The sequence below is a fragment of the Gambusia affinis genome, linkage group LG18, assembly GCF_019740435.1.
Source record: "Gambusia affinis linkage group LG18, SWU_Gaff_1.0, whole genome shotgun sequence".
Taxonomy (NCBI): domain Eukaryota; kingdom Metazoa; phylum Chordata; class Actinopteri; order Cyprinodontiformes; family Poeciliidae; genus Gambusia; species Gambusia affinis.
The window spans coordinates 17,131,350-17,150,392 of NC_057885.1; the positions used below are offsets into that span (position 1 = coordinate 17,131,350).

Here is a 19,043-nt window from a genome sequence, read left to right on the forward strand (position 1 = left end):
CTGCCCTGTTCAGTCTGGACAAGCTTTAACACTATATATGTTTTGCTTTTAAATTTGATTTTGATTTGTAACAGAGTGGGATGAAATATGTTGCCTCATTTCCAGGTAATAGCAAAATACGGAAATAACTTATCTTTTTAAATAAACATGTAACAACAAATGCAAGTTTTAGCAGCTTTTCAGGTTTTTTAGATGGAAGTTTTGAAATAAGCTAAAATAATGTTCTGGGAAGGGAGTTTTAGTTTCCTCTCTACAAATGGTTTGTCCCAACCAAAGAACTGAACCTTGTTGAAAAAGTTCACGGTATCAAACATTTTTGCTGTTTCTATAGCTTGAAAAGTTAAATTTCTTCTCTCCGGCAAGTCGTATATTTCCAGGAAATAATCAAATAATCATGACTGGTTGAAAGGAGAGGTGCAGTTTAATGAAAAAGCTGCCGTGTATTCAAAAAAAGAGGAAATTTATAAATGATTTTTTTTATTTCCAACCTGGTTAAATTCAAATACTGAAACTAAAGCCCATATTCCACTCTGCTTGTTATTCTACTGTATTTTCCATGCAGACAGAATATGTGGGAGAGTATGCAAAAAAGGAAGATGGCAAATAAAAAAGGTGACTGCTTTTCAGACAACAGGTTACCAGGAAAATAAAGAGCCTGAGTCTCAGTCCAGACCTGACTTTAATTAAGCTGAGACGTGCTACAACTAATGATCTGTGGAAAATGTCTCCAGTGCAAGAATAGTTAGAAGGGGAAGCCTTGACCCGGACACGCACGCTTACCCTGATTGAGGGAAATGTAAAAGTCGGTGCTTCATTAACCGCTGCAGCACCAACACGTTTGGTGCTGCAGACTTGTTGCAAATCTCTAACTGGTTTTACGCACCGACCAGCAGCAGATGGAAATCCTCCCGTTGCGTGACAACGTCACACAAGGTCTGTCTGTCACACTGTCGCGGTGAAATCTTTAAAGTCTGTGGCGGCTTCGGTAGGACAGATCCCTTCTTGTACGGCTCGTAGTCACAGCCGCCAAAGGTGGCGGCGTAAAGACATGCATAAATGTAGTGCTGGTCACGGTGGTGCCAATGTCAATAGTGAAAATGGAAATGCTGTCCTGAGGGAGGTGCCAGCAGAAAATATATGGAGGCATTTTGAATCATATTAGTGTTCATGGAAGCATGAAAACTGACAAAGCTGTTTTGTGGATTTGTATTGATTAAAATAGATACATAAAATCACATTATAAAATGTTAAATTTGTCATATGTAACAACACATGGTGGCAACATGTTTTTGAGTAGTTCTGTTACGTTAGTCCCAATTTGTTTTGTAGAGTTTTGTTTATCTTTTTTGGGGGGGCTGGAAGAATTTTTGCTCTTACTTCTTTAATTTCAGACAGTAGCTATAAAGCATACCCGTGGTAACAAGGTATCGCTTTTACAAGCAGCTAATGCAGGATGTTATTACAGAAATGTCGGCCTGTTGACAACTCATGTGCTGCATGATGATGATCTTATCTGGGGGGCAAATACCAAGCAGCTGAGGAAGAACATGAAGCAGAGGCTTTATTTCCAGAAGATTCTCATGAATATTTTACACTAAAGTTGCTCTCAACTTTCTACCGCTTCTCCATTGAGAGCGTATTGACCTAATGTAATGTGTACATAGGTCAGTGGCTGCTCAGACTCACAGAGTAAAACCCTCCAGAGGCTTATCAGGTCTGCAGAGAAACTAATCAGCTGCCCTCTCCCGACCCCGGAAGAGTTCCTGTTGTGTCAGAAAAATCCCTGAATATTTTTTTGAAAACCGTAGCGCTCTGTTTCAGCTCCTCCCCTCAGGAAGGGAAAAGTTAAAACCCACAGCACTTGTTTCAAAAAATTATATATTTTATCTGGAAGAAAAGATACAATATGTGCAATACTTTGTTACCACGTGCGATACTTGAATACGTAAATATTTTTGTGTTTTTCAAATTCAGTTTTTATCTCTTTGTTTTTGTGTGGATGCAGTAGTTTTATTTGGAATGTAATTCACCTGAACCAACCTGCACCTCATCCCTGCACGTGGTTGATAACAAGAATAAAGATATCTTATCTGTACAGTATGTGCAGTCAACACTCGGTTGGGGCTTCTTTTGCATGGATTACATCATGCACCGTGACATCCTGGTCATTAAATGGTCATGTATTCATAGTTTTAGCAGTGTGGGCAGGTGCAAAGTCCTGCTGGGAATTAAAATCTCCATATAGTTTCCCTCTGTTTTATCTAAAACCAGAGCTTGAGCTTGAGCTTCCTGATAGATGGCCATAGTGAGTGTGGACTGATTTGATTATTTATTTCTATAAATAAACTTGATCTGTTTGCATGTAAGCAATATAGAAAACTTCTTCCTTCTACACGTCTGTCCTTGTTATGATTATAGCAGTCTGTGATAATCTTTTCTTGACTCTACAAAAAGAAGGTCGTCAATAATTGCTTTCCCATAAGGAGTCTATAGAACATTTCTGTATTAAAAATCTTTTTTTTTACTCATATGACCACAGACCATGTTGCATCGGGACTTTTCATTAGATCATCAAAAATAGCTGAGGTAAATAATTGAACTACATCACTACAACCATAATAACATTCTGAGTATTTTTATGACTATTCCCGGTCCGTTTCTTTTGTTGTTAAATTTGGGAATACTTCTTCAGTTTATATTTTATGTTCTTGTGGGAAAAAGAAGTGTTTTGTTTAAAAGATCCAGGAGAACACCGTCCCGTTTCCTCCTGAACCGAAGGTTGGGTGGATAGTTAACAGATAATTACTAACTAAGTGACTTGTAACTCATCTGTGGCACTATTCTAACTAACTGGAAGACCTGAAAAGAATAACATAACTTTTCCTTTTTATCTGGTATGTAGCCTCAATTCAAGAGTGTCTGCAAAACAAAGTACTGTGACCATAACTGATCTGTCCTCAAGGTGGTGCTAGAGAGAACAAATAAAACATCCAAAATTATTACAATCTTGTTTCTGGTGTTTAACTTTCTGACGTCTTCTGTGAAATCTAATTTTGTTTTATCAACCACTTAATCTTATCATAACAATTTATTAGGTGTACAATTTTAAAAGTTTGAATTTGACTCTTAAAGCATGAGAAATAATAATAATAATAATAATAATAATAATAATAATAATAATAATAACCATAATAATAATTATTAATATTATTATTAATGTTATTGTTGTTATTGTTAATATAGTATTAGTGTTAGAATAGTAGTAATAGTAGTTTGATACTTATCCATTTATAATTTGTTTATTTCCTTGTTTAAATTTTGAAATTTTGTTAAATATTTTCCTGAATTCATTAACAGACCTAAAAAAAGTCAAATAAAATAGATAAATTTTCAGAATACTTCAAATGTAAAAGTAGTAAAGAGGTAATGCTAAGTATAATAATGATAGTAAAATAATTTTTGTTAGTGTTTTTCTCTCAACATTTGCACAACAGCTGGTGCATTTTCTCAAAAACAATTAGTACAAAGTGCAAACCCTAGTTAAGAACCTCCAATGTGAGTCACTTGATCAGAATGAATCATTCATTCCTCAAAAGCAAGTATTTATTTCAATGAAAGTGTCGGTGTCAGGAAAGTCCTAAAATCATCGTTTATGAACAAGATAGTGAAATGTCATGTCATGTTTTCATTATGACATTTCACTCTCACAATGTCTTTGAAAGCAAAAGAGTTTGATCTTGGTAACACGACCTGAAGATGCTCAAGACATTTCTAAACATTACTTCCACAATCATTTGAAATCCATAGTTATATTTTTCTCCATTGCTTTGATGCATTTCATTGATCAGTTAAGATTCCCATAACTTTTAGTTCAACCTCCACGACATTTTGTAATTTTTTGTGATCATAGTAGCCATTTCTTTTTCCTTCCAACAGATTGCAAATCCGTTTGGACATGATTCAATTTCTACCATGGAATTACCTACTGCTTTATATAATTTTCGTTGAAAAGTGGAAATGAACTACACTTCTGAAAGCTGAAAAGTCTTCAGTTCATTGCTCAGGTCATAACAAACAAAAATATTCTGCTGGTTGGCAAAATGTGTCAACTTTATGCATTTTTTCGTCAGTCTTTCTTGAAAATGTTTCCGCAATTAAACAATCACTGTCAGGTGAGCCTCGGCTTTCACCAGTGAGGAGGAGTGTGTGAAACATTAGTTGAAACCAGTGATGTCACAACGAGCGAAATCCCATGAACCCACAGCTGGCGAGCATATTTTGAACTGGAACATCTGCATATGTACAAAAAAATTACAGTGTGCAATTTATATTGTATGTACCCAATCAGTTCCAACATACAAAATGTTTGTATTTTACTTTTTCACAACATTGTAAACAAATTAGCATTGCAAAGATTACATGCTGTAACAATGTAAAACATACAAATTCAGGGTCTTGTACTCATTTACCTCATGATTTAATGATAAAAAAATGCATTAAAATGACCGATTTTGACATGTAGTTCAACATATTTGACTGTCATGACTCAAGAATTGAAATGAAGACCATTAGCTTTATTGGGAAATACTATTGGGAATTCAGGAGTACGGTTAATTTTGAATGGCATGACTGAAAATTAAATAAGATAGTAGAGGACTTCATAGTAGCAACTGATGGATGTCAAAAAGGATTTGCAATTTGTTGGCAAGAATGAGAAACTGCTACTATGATTATCCAGAATGACTCAATGATTTAAAGGTTGAAATCAGAGTTTTAATTCTTACTGGAGAAATGCACCAAAGAGTTTGAGGAAAACTATTTTATTACAATCAGTAGTAGTAGTAAATATATTAGTATATGTCTAATATAAATTCTGATTCAGTTTGGCTTCATAAAAAATAAAAATGTACATAAATAAAAATAAATTATTTTCAAAATTACATACCATATAATATATACCATGAACTACTACAAACTGCTACTATAAATTAAATGCTACTTATTATTTAATTTATACAGTATGCAGTGTGGTATATATAATATATATGGAAATGTTGCCAACTACAAAAAAGTAATTAAATAAAATAAAAAACTATAATGATAACAGCAGTTATTATTATTATTATTATTATTATTATTATTATTATTATTATTATTATTATTATTATTATTATTATTATGAAGTTGTAGTAGCTCTGGTAATAGCTAGCAAAATCGTTTATTTATTCAATATTAGGAGCTGTATTGTATAACTCCTTCCAACTGACTGCTGTTTTACAGACTCGAGATAAAAGTCAAACTCTTATTTCACAAATGAACTCAAATCGACGAGAATGCTCTCTCGATAACAACATTCAGAGATAAACGGCACTCCTTGTTTGTTGGTGTTCAGTTTATTGCGGGTTATTCGCAGCAGTTGGAATGATAGAATAAACGAACGAGAGAAAAAAAAATCTTTCGATAAAAGTGAGCGTGAAAGACAACAGTGGCTCTCCACCAATAGGAAGCTTCTGGGGGCGGGCCTTGAGGCGTCAGCACGTTAGAATGCACACTGCGCTGAGCCAGGCAACTTGGCTCAGAGTAACAGTAAATCAGACAGATCAGCTCCTAACAGCTCCTCCAGCTCCTGCAGTGAAACTGTAACCCCCCGTTGCAAGTATTTTTGGCCGCTCAGAGGAACCCGGGTGAGATCACTGCGGTCTCTTTTCCTCGGACACACTCGAAGAGTTGTTCGGCAAGAGCAACGCAGGGACCCGTTTCCCGTCTCCTTTCATATTACACATCTTTAAATTCATATCACACTGGAAATGTCCGAAAACAAACCGAATGATGAGCCCAAGTTATCTACGACGGACAGGGTGGTGAAATGTAAGTGGTATTTATTTTATTTTTAATTTTTTTTTAAATGCGTTATCTTCTCTACGTGTCTGGGAGAATTTCGTCGCAGCGGCAAAAAAAAAATGTAGTCGAAAAATTGTTCGCTGGTTTATGGAGGAAGAAGGGTGTTAGCCGAGCTGTGACAGCAGCTGTAAACTAGGAAGTGAGGAGAACTTCATCCTGCAAGAATCTCACACATACATGTTTATCTATTATAAAAATAAGAATACCCTAAAATTACACGAACCGTTTCCATGTGACTGCGCTGATGGTCTGGATTTATATGTATAAATGCATTTGGTGCACAGTATGCATGCAGATCAGGCATTGCAATCAGCACCAAAAGCGATGCCCCCCACACCCCCACCCTGTCTTCATTGTGCATGCACCATCAAACAAAGCTTTTTCTCTCCCGTTGTAACAATTGCACAATCCTGCTTGCTCGATGTATGTTTGGTTGTGGGGGTTGCTTTCACTGTTCATGCCACATGGGGTGGCTCTTCCTGCCTCTTTCTGTGTTTACAGGTCTGACATTCCACCTTTGCAGTCTACCATAAGAATGCAATAAAGATAATAATCAGTTCGACCCTACCTACCCAGCTCGCCCAGCGTCGTTTTCCTTAAAGGCTGCAGACTTTTAACTTTGAGACAATTCATGCACTAGGATATGAGCTATTAATGCGTCACTGAATGACTAGAGCCAAGTAGGATGACAAAATCTGTGTGTGTTTGTTTGATCCAGCTCTAGCTGCGGATCAGTACTCCAGTTTCTCCTCTGCCCACCACAACAGGCATGTGCAGGGACCACATCGGGGAATTGAGGGAGATATTTCTCTTATTTGGGCTGAGCTCATTGATTGAAAGGATTTCAGCCAATAGCTCATCAGGACGGGGAAATTAGTGGCAATCTTGAAGTTTTAGTGGACGGAGTAAGCAGCACCGGCTCTGTTTTGGCCACATTTCTGCTGGAAAGTGGAGGGTGGGTGGGTGGAGTGAGTGTTGAGAGATACACAGAATGTCTTGGGTGCTTTTCTTATGAATTTTTAAAGAAATCATACCCGTACAGTCTCCAGCAATGTGAAGGCTAATGAAAAATGGATTTGACAAGATTCAGCTATAAAGAGATGAAACCGTTTCACTGGGAAACTTGGACTGGACACATTAGCTACAGTGCTTTGTGAAAGTATTCATGCCTACTTGGAACTTTTCCACGGTTTAACCTGACATCATTAAAACCACAAAGTCAGTGTGTTTTACTGATTATTTGCATGCAGTAATCTTAATTCAAGGTGCTGCGTAGTTAGGAAGTGGAGAGTAAAACATAGTGGTGGCAGCATCATGCCTTGGAGACACCTTTTGTCAGCAGGTAGACGCAGGCAGCAATGGAATACCACAGGTCTTAATCACAAGAAGTCCTGTTTATTGTAGGATCGAAATGATTAATCGTGATTGATCGGTTACTGAAATAATTGTCAACTGATTTATTAGTCGTTAACTGGACTATAGAGACCCAAAAAGAGGCCATTTGCTAAAAGAAGAACATATTCAAATCATCAATTAAGCCAGAAATGCACTAAAAAATATAGTGCATTTGCTTTCATCTTATGTATTTAAGATGAAAGCTCTTGCCTGTAATTATGTTCTACCCTAAACACCCCCCACATTCTGAGAAAAAAGGGAAAATAATCTCTTATTAAGCAACTTTTGCTATCCAATTATTAATCGTTTAACCCAAAATATTGTCAGTTGATATTAAGTCAAGCAAAAAGAGCTGAGCTAAAGGAAAGCTATGTTATTGGATCTTAGGCATTAAAATGTTTAATTTCTTATTTTAAAATAAGAATTAAAATATTTGCACCTGTTAACGTATTTCTAATTGTACAAAAAAGGTTTGAGTGGCTAAATGAAATTTGCTATTTTGTTATCCAATTAATCAACAGAATAATGGATTAGTCAGATAATCGCAGGCCTGATTGTTTGCTAGCAGAGGACACAGCACGAGAACTGATGTTCTGATTCTCTCAATCGTAGATTGAGCTTCTCTCGCTTAAAATCCTCCAAAAAAAATCTCATTTTTGTTTCTGGTCGTGATGCACAGTCCAACTCTCTCGACTTTACAATGCTGCAGTGCTTAGTAAAGCCCTGCAATTATCTTAATCAGGTATTGATTAGACATTAGAAGCCAGTTGTCAGTCGACATGAGAGCCCGGATCCAAAAGGCGTCGGCCGGAGCTCCTGGAAGTAAATCCATCCTCTGAGTTTCCAGAAGTGCAACGTTTTTTTTCTTTTTGTTGTTTTTTTTTGGTAATGTATCAGTGTTGTGACAACACAGGATGCTGGCTGCTGTGTACATACAAAGCATGAACGTGGCTGCAGGCTATAGGTGTGAGGTAATTTGTTTTCAGCTGCCTGTTTTAGTGCTGCAGAGTAATTACTCCATCCTCTTTAATCAGCCTCGGCAGGCCACGTTGGCGGGGTCCGCAGGGGGGATTCTTCATGTTTTTAAACTCGACAGAAATGAATATAGGAGGAAATGTCAGTTGGGAAGCTTTTCACCTTAATGAACTATGTGTAGAAATCTGGCTCAGTGGTGGACCATTACTGCAGCTTTTAAGGCTTACCTGATTAAGTAGCTGCAGGATAGGGATTAGTCTTGACCTGTGATAATCCCTATTATTTTCCCAGAAGTTCTAGTCATCATCATTGTTAATGTGTTGCTAAATGTGTTAGCTGTAGAGCTATTTCCAGCGCCGATTGATAAATGAATCCAGTTCTTGCCTGGTCACCGACTAGAACAGAAACAACAGAAACTGACTGAAGGTCCGTGAATTACAGTGGATTTAAGATTTGGAAAGTTGGCAGAGGAATTTATCGTAAATGTAGATTTAGCTCAAAGTGCAAGCATTTGCTGGACTGAATTTGTTTTAGTTTTATCCCTTCATATTTTCTGCATATTTTCAAAGGTGTCATCATCATAAGATGAGCGTGTGGGATATAAATATTGAAAAGGACCGTTTACGGTGCAATATCTGCAGGGTATCACACTGCTAATACAGAGAACCCCCGTCTATTTGCAGGTCAGTTCTCATGGATTTTTCTGTGGATCTTGACTTCAAATTATTTGCCATTTTGTGCATCTTTTCACAAAACATGTCTTATAATATTTTATAAAGTTCATATATCCTCAAATTATACTTGGGATGCTGAGTTTCAGAAGCTGAGGAAACGTAGAGGGAGCTAGAGACTCCATAATGCGGTGAAGCTCATCTTCCTGCAGGACGACAATAACTTAGTCATTGTCCAAACTTTTAGTCACGTTGGCCAAAATCATTGCACTATACATATTCACAAGCCTAAAACAAATCCCCTTTTGTAGGAAAGGGATGTTGTAGATCAAAAATGTGAAAAGAATTTTGCACGTTCGCAAATTCTTTTATTTTAAAAGCATTGTAAAAGAAGGGACACTTTCTTTTAAAACGCTTTCTATACTTAGCCAAGTTTAATCATTTGAATAAATGTTGATATTGGTGCAGTAAAATAGCCTTTTCATTAAAAGTCTCTGGATAGATATTGTTCTACTCATTAATAAACCTTGGTTATAAAAAGACAAACACGTTGTGTAACATTTTCAATTATAAGAAAATTATGTTCGTAATGATTCACACTTGTATCATTCTTAAACCATCATGGGCCACAATTGGCCCCCGGGCCACACTTTGGACCACCCTGACCTAGAACAAAGAGTGTACAGTATAAGTGTTAGATCAATCCAGCCAGGATGTACGACTTTGAAATTGATGTCTAGATTCTCTCCATCCAACTGTGCTATTATGCACAGAACATTGTGAAGGATTTTCAGCATCCAGATGTGGAAATCTGGTATAGAGAACACTGTAATTCCAGCAGAAACATTTCTGCACGCTGCTGACTACAAATACAGGCCACACTTTTTCCTTCCACTTCAAAACTGCGCTCTAACTTAGAAGTTTGTGGTTGTAACCTGTAAAAAAAAAAAAAAAAAAAAATGTCCACAGGGTATGAATACTTTTGCTTGGGAATGTAGTTAGTAATTTGGTTGCCATGACAGCAGCAGCGCTCCAAAGCAGAATAAGCATAGTAATGATGTTTTTCCATCGCCGTGCTGAGACGCGGGGCCTCCCTCCTCCCCGGGACCCGAGCGCTCCTCCCTACGCAGCGCTGGGTGCTTTTCTTTCTGCGAGCGGGGGATGGACGACATCTGACATTTGACTTTTCGGAGAGAAGGGCCCCTGCGCTCAGACCCGCGTGGGCTGGAGAGGCTGTGCTTGATGACAGCGGCGCGATCCCAGCTGGAAGGCCCGAGTCATTTATAGAACTGGACGTTGAGCAACGCCTCGTATCGTCGGACCTCTTCCTCACCTGCACACCTGCCTCTTGTTTGTATGCCAACAACAGCGTTTCTTTTTTTTTTTTTTTGGTCCTTATCAGATCTAAACGCAGAGGTGTGCAGAAATGAAAGAGTTTTCCTGAAGGTCATCTGACTGAAAAATATTTACTCAAAAGCTTCCACACACTCTTTACGGCACAGTGATTTAAAAACGGGAATTCATAGTAGTTACCTTTAGTTCTGTGTTGATTGTTTTGATGAGGAATTTAGATTTCCCTCAATAAATGTGAACAAATCAGGACGTTAAACCATCTTTTGTTTTCAGGAACAATACTTGTAGTTCCTATTTATGTTTAGTTTTGATTAGTTTCATTTTTTTCAGTGTCAGTTTAAAAGACTCAGACAAAAAAAAAAATTACAGAAATCTGCAGAGCTAGGTTCTCAGGCGGCTAAGTTCTCATAAACCTAGGCTTTAATAATTAGTTTTACAAACTCCCTAAGAGTAGCAAAAAGAAAACTTTAACAATGCAAAAACAACCACAAGAAGTACGAAATTCAATTTAGACAACAGTTTGTGTTGATGCTGTCCTAGCTGCATTTCCTGGAGAAATGTCTTTCCTTTCATGCTAAGAATCTCATGTTTACCAGCTGATGTAGGTTAAACTGTGTGACATGTAAGAGTTCCTCTCTACATCATTTTACTGTCAAAAAAGTAAGAGAATTATCAGATGAAAATACATTTTTATAAACATGTTTGAGTCATCAAATCAGATTTATCTGTAGCTTGTACATTAAAGAGTAAAGCTCACTGCTTAAAATTGGTATCAAGATAGATTAATATGCATCTGAGCATTCATTCACAGGCAAGTAAACAAAAAATCTGAAACATGATTTTGGAAAAAGGACCTAAAAGTAAATCTAAACCACTAAAACCTAGAAATTATCATTTGATGTTTCCTCTATTTGGTGTCGTTTTACTGAAAAGAGGATCTTCCCAATGATGTAATCTGATTTTTATTGCTGTTGTGGATTACATTGCAGAAAGACATTCATTTTTTTATATTTTTGAATTTTGCAATTGGACCAAGTTGCTTGGAGGTGATTATATTTTTGATGCCCTAAATGTCAATATTGTATTTGGTCAATTGGATGGCTCTTTACAGCCTTGTTCGGGTTTCAGTAAGAAAGATGAAAAGGTTAAGAGGAATGGTTGGAGCATTGTGATTTAAAAAAAGACGAATGAGGAAAATGTAGGTTAATTGCAGCCTACTTTGTGACCACATTATCCCACAATAATACTGAAATTGCATGTTTTTCATATGTCCTGCAGCTCTACTGGAAACGGACGCCCTAATATTACCAGCTTCATTTCTAAATGCTATTTTATGGATGCTATTTCGAATCTAGATCAGTATTTCTGCACTGCAGACAGTCCTGCAAAAATGGGCTTACCACAGTGTTTCAAAAAGGATTTATAAACACTGGCTAATCATTTTTGATAGATTGAGCTGAAAACAGCAACTGATCTACACCGATGACATCACTGCTGTTATTAATGCAAACTTCTGTGTTTTTTTTATTGCTTTAGTTTTAAATCAAGAAGATAATTTTGGAGTTCTAAGCACGACTCTCAGAACATTTGAATTGGTTGTGGATCCGCCTCCAGCGCCGAGCTGATTGTTTCTTTCCTCTGGACCAGCTAGTAGTAAAGCTGAGTTAGCACCTTTTCCACAGTGCCACAGTCTGCTCTTAATGTGAATTTTTGTTTTCTAGCTCTCATTTTGAGAAATAAACCTACTATTTCAGTTACACTGGATGTTATTGTTAACTCAAACTCATTTAATTTGAAGGAAGCAGTAATGATGCTTGTTTCCACCTCTGCGGGACTGAGGCAGCTTTAGCTCTGCTTGTCAACTTGTTGTGTGAGATTGTTGTTTTTCCTGCTAAGTGAAATATTAAGCGTGGTTAAGCATATGATTCATGGTTGGCTTATGCCTTATTTAGAATATTTCAGTGGACAAATATCTGTTTGGTTACTGAGCAAAAACACTTTGCTATTTTATTTAGCCAGATTTTTTATTTATATTTTTCCATTGAATGGCTAAAGTAACCGTTGCCTCTCCCGTGTTTTAAAAGGGAGCATATTTAATCTCACACTGACTGGTTACACAATTGATTTGCTGCAACAAAGCAGATGTTTTAGTGGCTGGTCGTCAATAACGTTCCCAGTCAAGGTTAATTGTTTGCACAAGGGAGAAAACCTCCAAGATAAGTGTTATTAATTGTGCTGTCATACTCTACTATAGAAACTTCTTCAGTATACAATGCAGCTTCTAATTTACTTGTAATAGTCAAGTGAAGAATTTCCAGTTTTGTATTTATGAAGGTTTCTTCTTGTACAGTTCTTAATAACAAAAAGTGAGGAGTGAAATAAAAATAGAAAAATGTGTATTTACTCTGTCTGAGTACCACAAAATGAATGTAGGAGCTCTTCTGATAATATGCTTATGTAAGCATAGCTCTAGTTAGCTTCAGCTAGCCTGCTAAGACCAGATGAGCATATTAAGTAGCAATAAGCAAATATACTAACATTTTTATGTTATCTCAGATTACTTAACGTTAGCTTCTGTTTTCATAGCAGCCTCTGTAACAGGATTGTCCAAAATGTCAACTTTAGCTAAAAAGAGTAAACATTTGCTAATATTTTAAAATTAGCATAAGTCAGATAAATTTACTCTAGCGACTGTTCTAAAAGCGGTCTATGCAATAGCTTTACCCAAAATGCTAGCCTTAGCTAACGTACGCCAGTTAAAATGGCTGAGATTGGTTATGTATATTGCAGTTTATATATTAGTTTTAATCAAATTTGCCCAAAACTTCCTGTCTTCATTAATTGGCATGTAAGCATTTTGGCTAACAATAACTAAAAAGAGCAAATAGGCTAATAGGATTGATTCATAGCTAATATAAACATGTTTAGCTAACACGTGTTGCTCTGCTTACATCAGTGTGTGTCATCACTAGCCAAACCTTATCTTAGCATGTTACCTAAACATATGGCAACATGTTAACATTAGCATGTAATGATTTTAATTTACAATAATAAACATTAGCTAATGTTTATCATTGTTAAAATATGTTAAAATGGCAACATTAGCATATAGAATACCAACTGAAATTATAATATTACTAAAAACAAGTAGTAAACAATATTTAGGTGTTTAAAGAAATCTGATGCATTTTAGAGGAATAATTAAAAAAAAAGTTAAATACAAGTATAAAAGTTGCAAATGACAGAAGTTGTGGACAGCAGAAAGTTGTTATATTTAAGTTTTTGAAATGACTGTAGTAAGTCCAAAAAAGACACACTTTGTAGCATTCACAGAACAAGCATGCGGTGTCTCTGCTTCCACTTACTCTTGGTTCTTGATTGCATGACAGTTTGGGTGTTCAGACCTGAGCCTTCTGAGATAGGGAGCTCTTTGGACAGATTAAGATCTATATAGGGGGATAAAGGCAGCTCTGCTCTGGGGTTGTAATCTGACTCCATGCATTAGCTGCTGCTTTTGCTAATTCATGTGAACAAATGGATGTTGGGTGTTGATGAAAGGAAACGGGGGAGTGAAACGGTTTACCTACGCTGGTATTTTTTGATCATTGCTAATCTAAGTAAGCGCGGTTAACGGCATATTCAAGCCTTGAAGATCATACAGTTGATTTACTTTCCTTATTACACAATAAAGCTGTATTTTTATTGCTTATGCAATGTGGCGATGGAGGCATGTTTTCAATGTTGCTTTCTACTATTGTCTGTTCATTAAGAATCGTTATGAGTACCACATGGAGCTTATTTTCTTTGTTTGCTTTGGACAAAACAGAGAAATTACACCCATGATTGCTTGTACCCACAGTGGCCAACTATGACTGAGGAGATCATAATGCCCTGCTCTCATATTTCATGAAAATCATCCTGTGTACAAACAAACCCTCACTGCTCCCCAGTTCAGATGGCAGACGGGAGCACACAGTTGGGAACAAAAGCCATTTGGAGCAGAAGCGGCAGTTGTGTGTCATTAGATAGCTCTTTAGAGTGGGTCACCCAAATTAATCGATACAGTGTCTGCTGCGCATTTAACTGCGTGTTGGGCAGCCAGTTTGCAAAGAGTGGGGGGAGGGAGGTGGAGCGTTACATTAGTGCCATCGTGTTCACACAAACATTCGGGCATGCATGTGTGCACATGGGTCACTTCAAAGCGAATGAGAAAGCCGCCGTCTGTGGCTTTCTCAGATACTAGAAAACAGGTTTTTTAAATCAGTTGCGTATTTTAAGGAAGATTTGTGAGACGCATGTATCCGATTAATAGCGACAAATCGATTATGGAAGTAATCAACTAATTTAGTAATTGATTAATCGTTAACTGAAGTATATAGATTCAAACAAGGAGTTTGAACAACTTAGTCAGAGAAGTTATTATACTAAAACTGTACAAAAAATTCTACCTTTTGCATTTAAGATATAAAAAAGACCTTTGTCTGTAAATATGTTTTACTCAAGTGGCATCATTTTAGCTTCACCTCATTCAAATTCTGTAATAAATATAAGAAAATCTCCTATTGAGCACGTTTTGCTATCCAATTATTAATTGGTTGAACCAAAAAATATTCAGCAGTTTAGTCCTACACCGTATTGATATTAAGTCAAGCAGAAAGTATTTATTTAGCTACAAATGCATCTTTTGCAATGAATCATAAAGCTTTCACTAAATAAATGTTACATTATTGCATTTCAGGCAATAATATGTGTTTTTTTTCTTTAAAAGATTTACAGAATTATTTGCTTGTTTGCATCTTTTAACATTGTATAAATTTGCGTAAGTGGTTAAATGAAAAATCTGCAGAATGGGCCAGCTTTTAAATCCAGTAATCAATCATTAGTTAATGCAGCCCTAATTTTTTGGCCAGTTTCTAAAGTGTAGTTTATGTAGACCCATGTAAAAACTAACACCTCATATGCATCATTAAATTGGAGCATCGTTGCATTAGTTTGGATATTAACTGTAGGCTGACATTTATTTAGCTCCACAGGTTCGTACATCCTGCCACACATTCAGACGTAAAAGGGACATTCCCCCGTTTTAGACCTCAGAGTTGACTCTGTGGATTGGGACAGGCCCCTGTGCGCCGCTGTGTACCAGACGCAAACACAGACACACTTCTGCATCGTGCCGGGTGGGTGTTTGGATTTAAATATGGGCAAAATGAGTAAGGCTGTTTGCGGGCTGCCTATAAATGTTGGATTAGTAGACTGAGAAAAGCCACTGCACAGGAAGAGATGGCTTTGCAGCAGAATAATGTATGGTATCTGTCGGTAACTGTCTGCTCTCACGGCCTCTGAATGTGCAGGATGCGGGATGACACAATCTTGATTTCTGTTTACAAAATGCAACTTCTGGACATTAAAGCGAAAACCTAACCAGAAATGAACAGAAACGGGAGCAAATCATCTTCTAAATCACCTCACTGGAACAAATCCCACACAATAATGCCTGATTTTTCTCATCTCATTCAATGTGGCGCACTCATTATTTATTTCTTTTTTCCTCTGCTGCGCCTGTTTGATAAAGCCAGTCAGTGCCTCTGACCGGATCTCACAGAGAAGTCCCAGTTGTCTTCAGGGCATCGCTTTGCTTTCCACTGTCGGTTTGTTTTGGCCGGAGTTTGGCTTTGGCACATCGCTTGGGAGCATCAACAGCCAAGATGGCAGCATCAGCAACGTGCATTCAGACATGCAAACCCTCCCCAATGTTGTTTCTGGCAGCCGACGAGCTATAGTATTTAAAATCCAGTCGGACATCATCCAGTGACGGATTCACTATGTTTGACTTGATATCGGGGAAGTGAATCATATCAAATGTCTTGTACTTTCCTGTTGTTTTCTGCAATAACTCAGCGGCTGACTTAAAAGCAATGCAAAGCTGAATTGGTTTGTCGTTCTGCACTATAATGTGCATTACTCTGAACAGTTTGAGCCTCTTAGTTTTTCTTTTCTTCCCTCCCACTCCCTTTTAGCTCATATGTTGTTTTTTTTAAACGCATTTAAATTCTTAAGAAAGCTGTTTTAGAGCTGTTTTGACCAGCTTTGTGTAATCTTTTAATGTGGTATTTAACGGATAGTTTCCCAGGCTTTCTAAAACACATTTTTGAAATTTAACTATAAGCTTTGGCTGCTTCCCTCCAAACCCCCCCCACTCATTTTGTGTTGGTTTATCTCAGCAACCGGACAGAAAAGCTTCTCAGAAGAAGAAAATTACTGGCAAATTATTGGTAAAATTGCTCTAATAAGCAACACCAGTTACTGGTGGCTTTTGGTTGTTTCAGAGAAGACTTGGTGTGAGTGAAGCAGGTCAGAGACAACTTTCCAGAACTGGGTCTGACCTGAAATGATGTGAATCATCAGCTGTTTCCTTTCTCAGCCTGCAGCTGACTGGCATCTTCCCAGATATGATTTAATATCCCACATCTCCCCAGAGATGAAAGTAATTCCCGGAAAGTAGCCCCTCTGCTACAGTTTCTCCCCCAGCAGAAGGCCACCACAATAATTTATTCTTGTTTTCTTCTTGTTCACTCAAATATTGAATTACAAATATTAAAATTAGGACCGCACCAATCGTTCAGCTGACCACAATTTCCTCCACTTCGGGAGCCGATACTAATCTTATCTACCTCTGCAGAGGTCTGAAAATCAGCCACTGTCGCCTGATTCTTCAACAAATTTGTATTGTTTCATGGGTATCGTTGAATAGTTTTTAATTAATTTAATAGAAATGCAGTAATTTTAAAAAAACTCACTGTAACAAAGTGGGTTTGAGATTTAGATTTAGAATCACGTCTTCATCAAACTTGCATTTTTCTGGACAAATTCAATGACACGAGCGTTACGACTTAGATACGCCATATGTAACATTATTTTTTTTGTGTTGTTGAAATAACTAATCCAGAAATGTTTATGCTACAACCCATCAGCACTGATGGAGAATCACTCACCTCAGCATGCCAAATGCTTGAAGGACTAAACTCACTCATTTGGGTGAGTTTAGTCCTAGCATTTTTCAGTTAACGTTCTTGTTTTATTTTCATTAAAACCTGCAAACATTTTATTGTTTAAAACGGACGTGTTGTTGCTTGTTAATTTACCTCACTTGCCTGTATTCCAGGTACAAAAGGAGAAGTTGCTGCCCTACTTCCTGTATTTATAGGTTTCTGGGAAGTGATGTCATAGGAGGGAGCAGAAAACTGAAAAAATGACTGAGTTAACTTTAGGGATTTTGTTAGCATTAGTTTTTATTTATGTTTAGTGTAAAAGTAAAATGGCTCGACAGCTTAATATTTACTTGAAAGATTTAAGACTCCAGTTGTGTCTGAGTGGCTTGAAGGTATTTAAGTAGAACAATACTTAAATGTTTTCTACACATTTTTGGTCACATTCTTTACATTCTTTATTGCAAAACTGCATTGGAGACATTAAAAACGATAAATCATGCAAATGGAAATGATGGATTTTGTTTTAATTTATCACGCGATTAATTGATTTGTTGTTTATTGTGACGAACCTATGTGCAGCACACGTCAGTTATTTAAAATAATTGGAATCGGTGGGTCGGGCTTCTTAAAGATCAGTGATCCACCAGAAAACTGCCTTAAGTGCACCTCTAGTTAAGATTGAGACTTTTCTCTACAACTAAAAGCAGTGTTGTAATTTTGTGAAGGACAGTTGTTAATATAAACAACAATACAGTGATGTAGTCAGAAGAATGGGATTCCTTTTCAGTAACAGACCTATCTACATTTTTTTCTTGAGGTATATTTCACATTTTTAATGAACCCTGAGGATAAACTCTGGACTCCTTTAACCACTTTCTGCTGTGTGTTGGATTCTCTTTAGTCACACGGGATTTAAATTCACTGTCACACTCTACTGTGAAAGGCAAAAGGCTATTCTCAGGCTCCTCATGGAGCCTTTTTATTACTGCAGATTATATTTATTGCTTAAAATAAACAAGCTTAATTGGAGTAAGCCCTTTCAACAGATGGGTAAATAAGCAGATTATGTGGCCTGAGGTTTTCCTGTGTTCGTCCATCGTTTATCACCGGTGAGATAAATTATATTTGTCTCACTGAAAAGAAAGAGTTTTCTTTCAGGTGTTGTCAGAATACGGGCTAAAATAGCCAACATGAGGCCGAGATAGAGAGAGACTTCAGCTATACAAATACAGCTGGGGGTGAGCTGAGGCCCCAAGGTTTATTTGCACACATTCACATGCGTTAATTATAGCCCACCTGGCTGAAAATTAACCCTCTTATTGTACGTGGTGGTAAATTTGGCGACTGGTTATCTTAGTTTATCGCTGGAGGAAAAGAGCTGTCATTGGACAGACTATAATTGACCTGACAGGATGTTTAGAGCTTGTGTGATCAGACCTGACAGTCCTGGATGTTTGCTGTCCACGTGGATATATTAATGACAATCTATGGCTATTTCAGGTCATATTTTTCTGCCTGTGACTAAAGCGGCGAGGTGCAAACAGGCGTTAATGTTTGCCTAAGAGCCGATGATGGGACTCCTCTCCCTCCTACATGGAGAGGTGAGAGAGTGCGACTCGCTCGGAGTGCCCCATGGAGGAGTCGTGACTGTGGGGCTCTGTGTGCGCGTGTCTGGGGTAGACTACCATTAAATTGCTTTTTTCCTGAGAGGATAATTGGGGCAAGCTTGTTTGATCTTGCTTGTTTATACCTAACTGCA

General features: G+C 37.4%; 1 protein-coding gene across 4 annotated transcripts in view; it reads left to right on the forward strand.

Moving 5' to 3' along the window:
* Positions 1 to 5,485: 5,485 nt before the first annotated feature.
* The window catches only part of LOC122820286 (serine/threonine-protein phosphatase 2B catalytic subunit alpha isoform), a 90,093-nt gene continuing 76,535 nt past the window's right edge, over positions 5,486 to 19,043 (forward strand). Inside the window, exon 1 of one of the 4 annotated variants that reach the window (XM_044097584.1) lies at positions 5,486 to 5,868. In XM_044097584.1, the coding sequence (XP_043953519.1) occupies positions 5,808 to 5,868 (61 nt within the window). In that variant the 5' untranslated portion in view covers positions 5,486 to 5,807. The remainder of the gene's footprint in view (positions 5,869 to 19,043) is intronic. The other 3 variants (XM_044097581.1, XM_044097582.1, XM_044097583.1) reach the window with 3 other exon arrangements.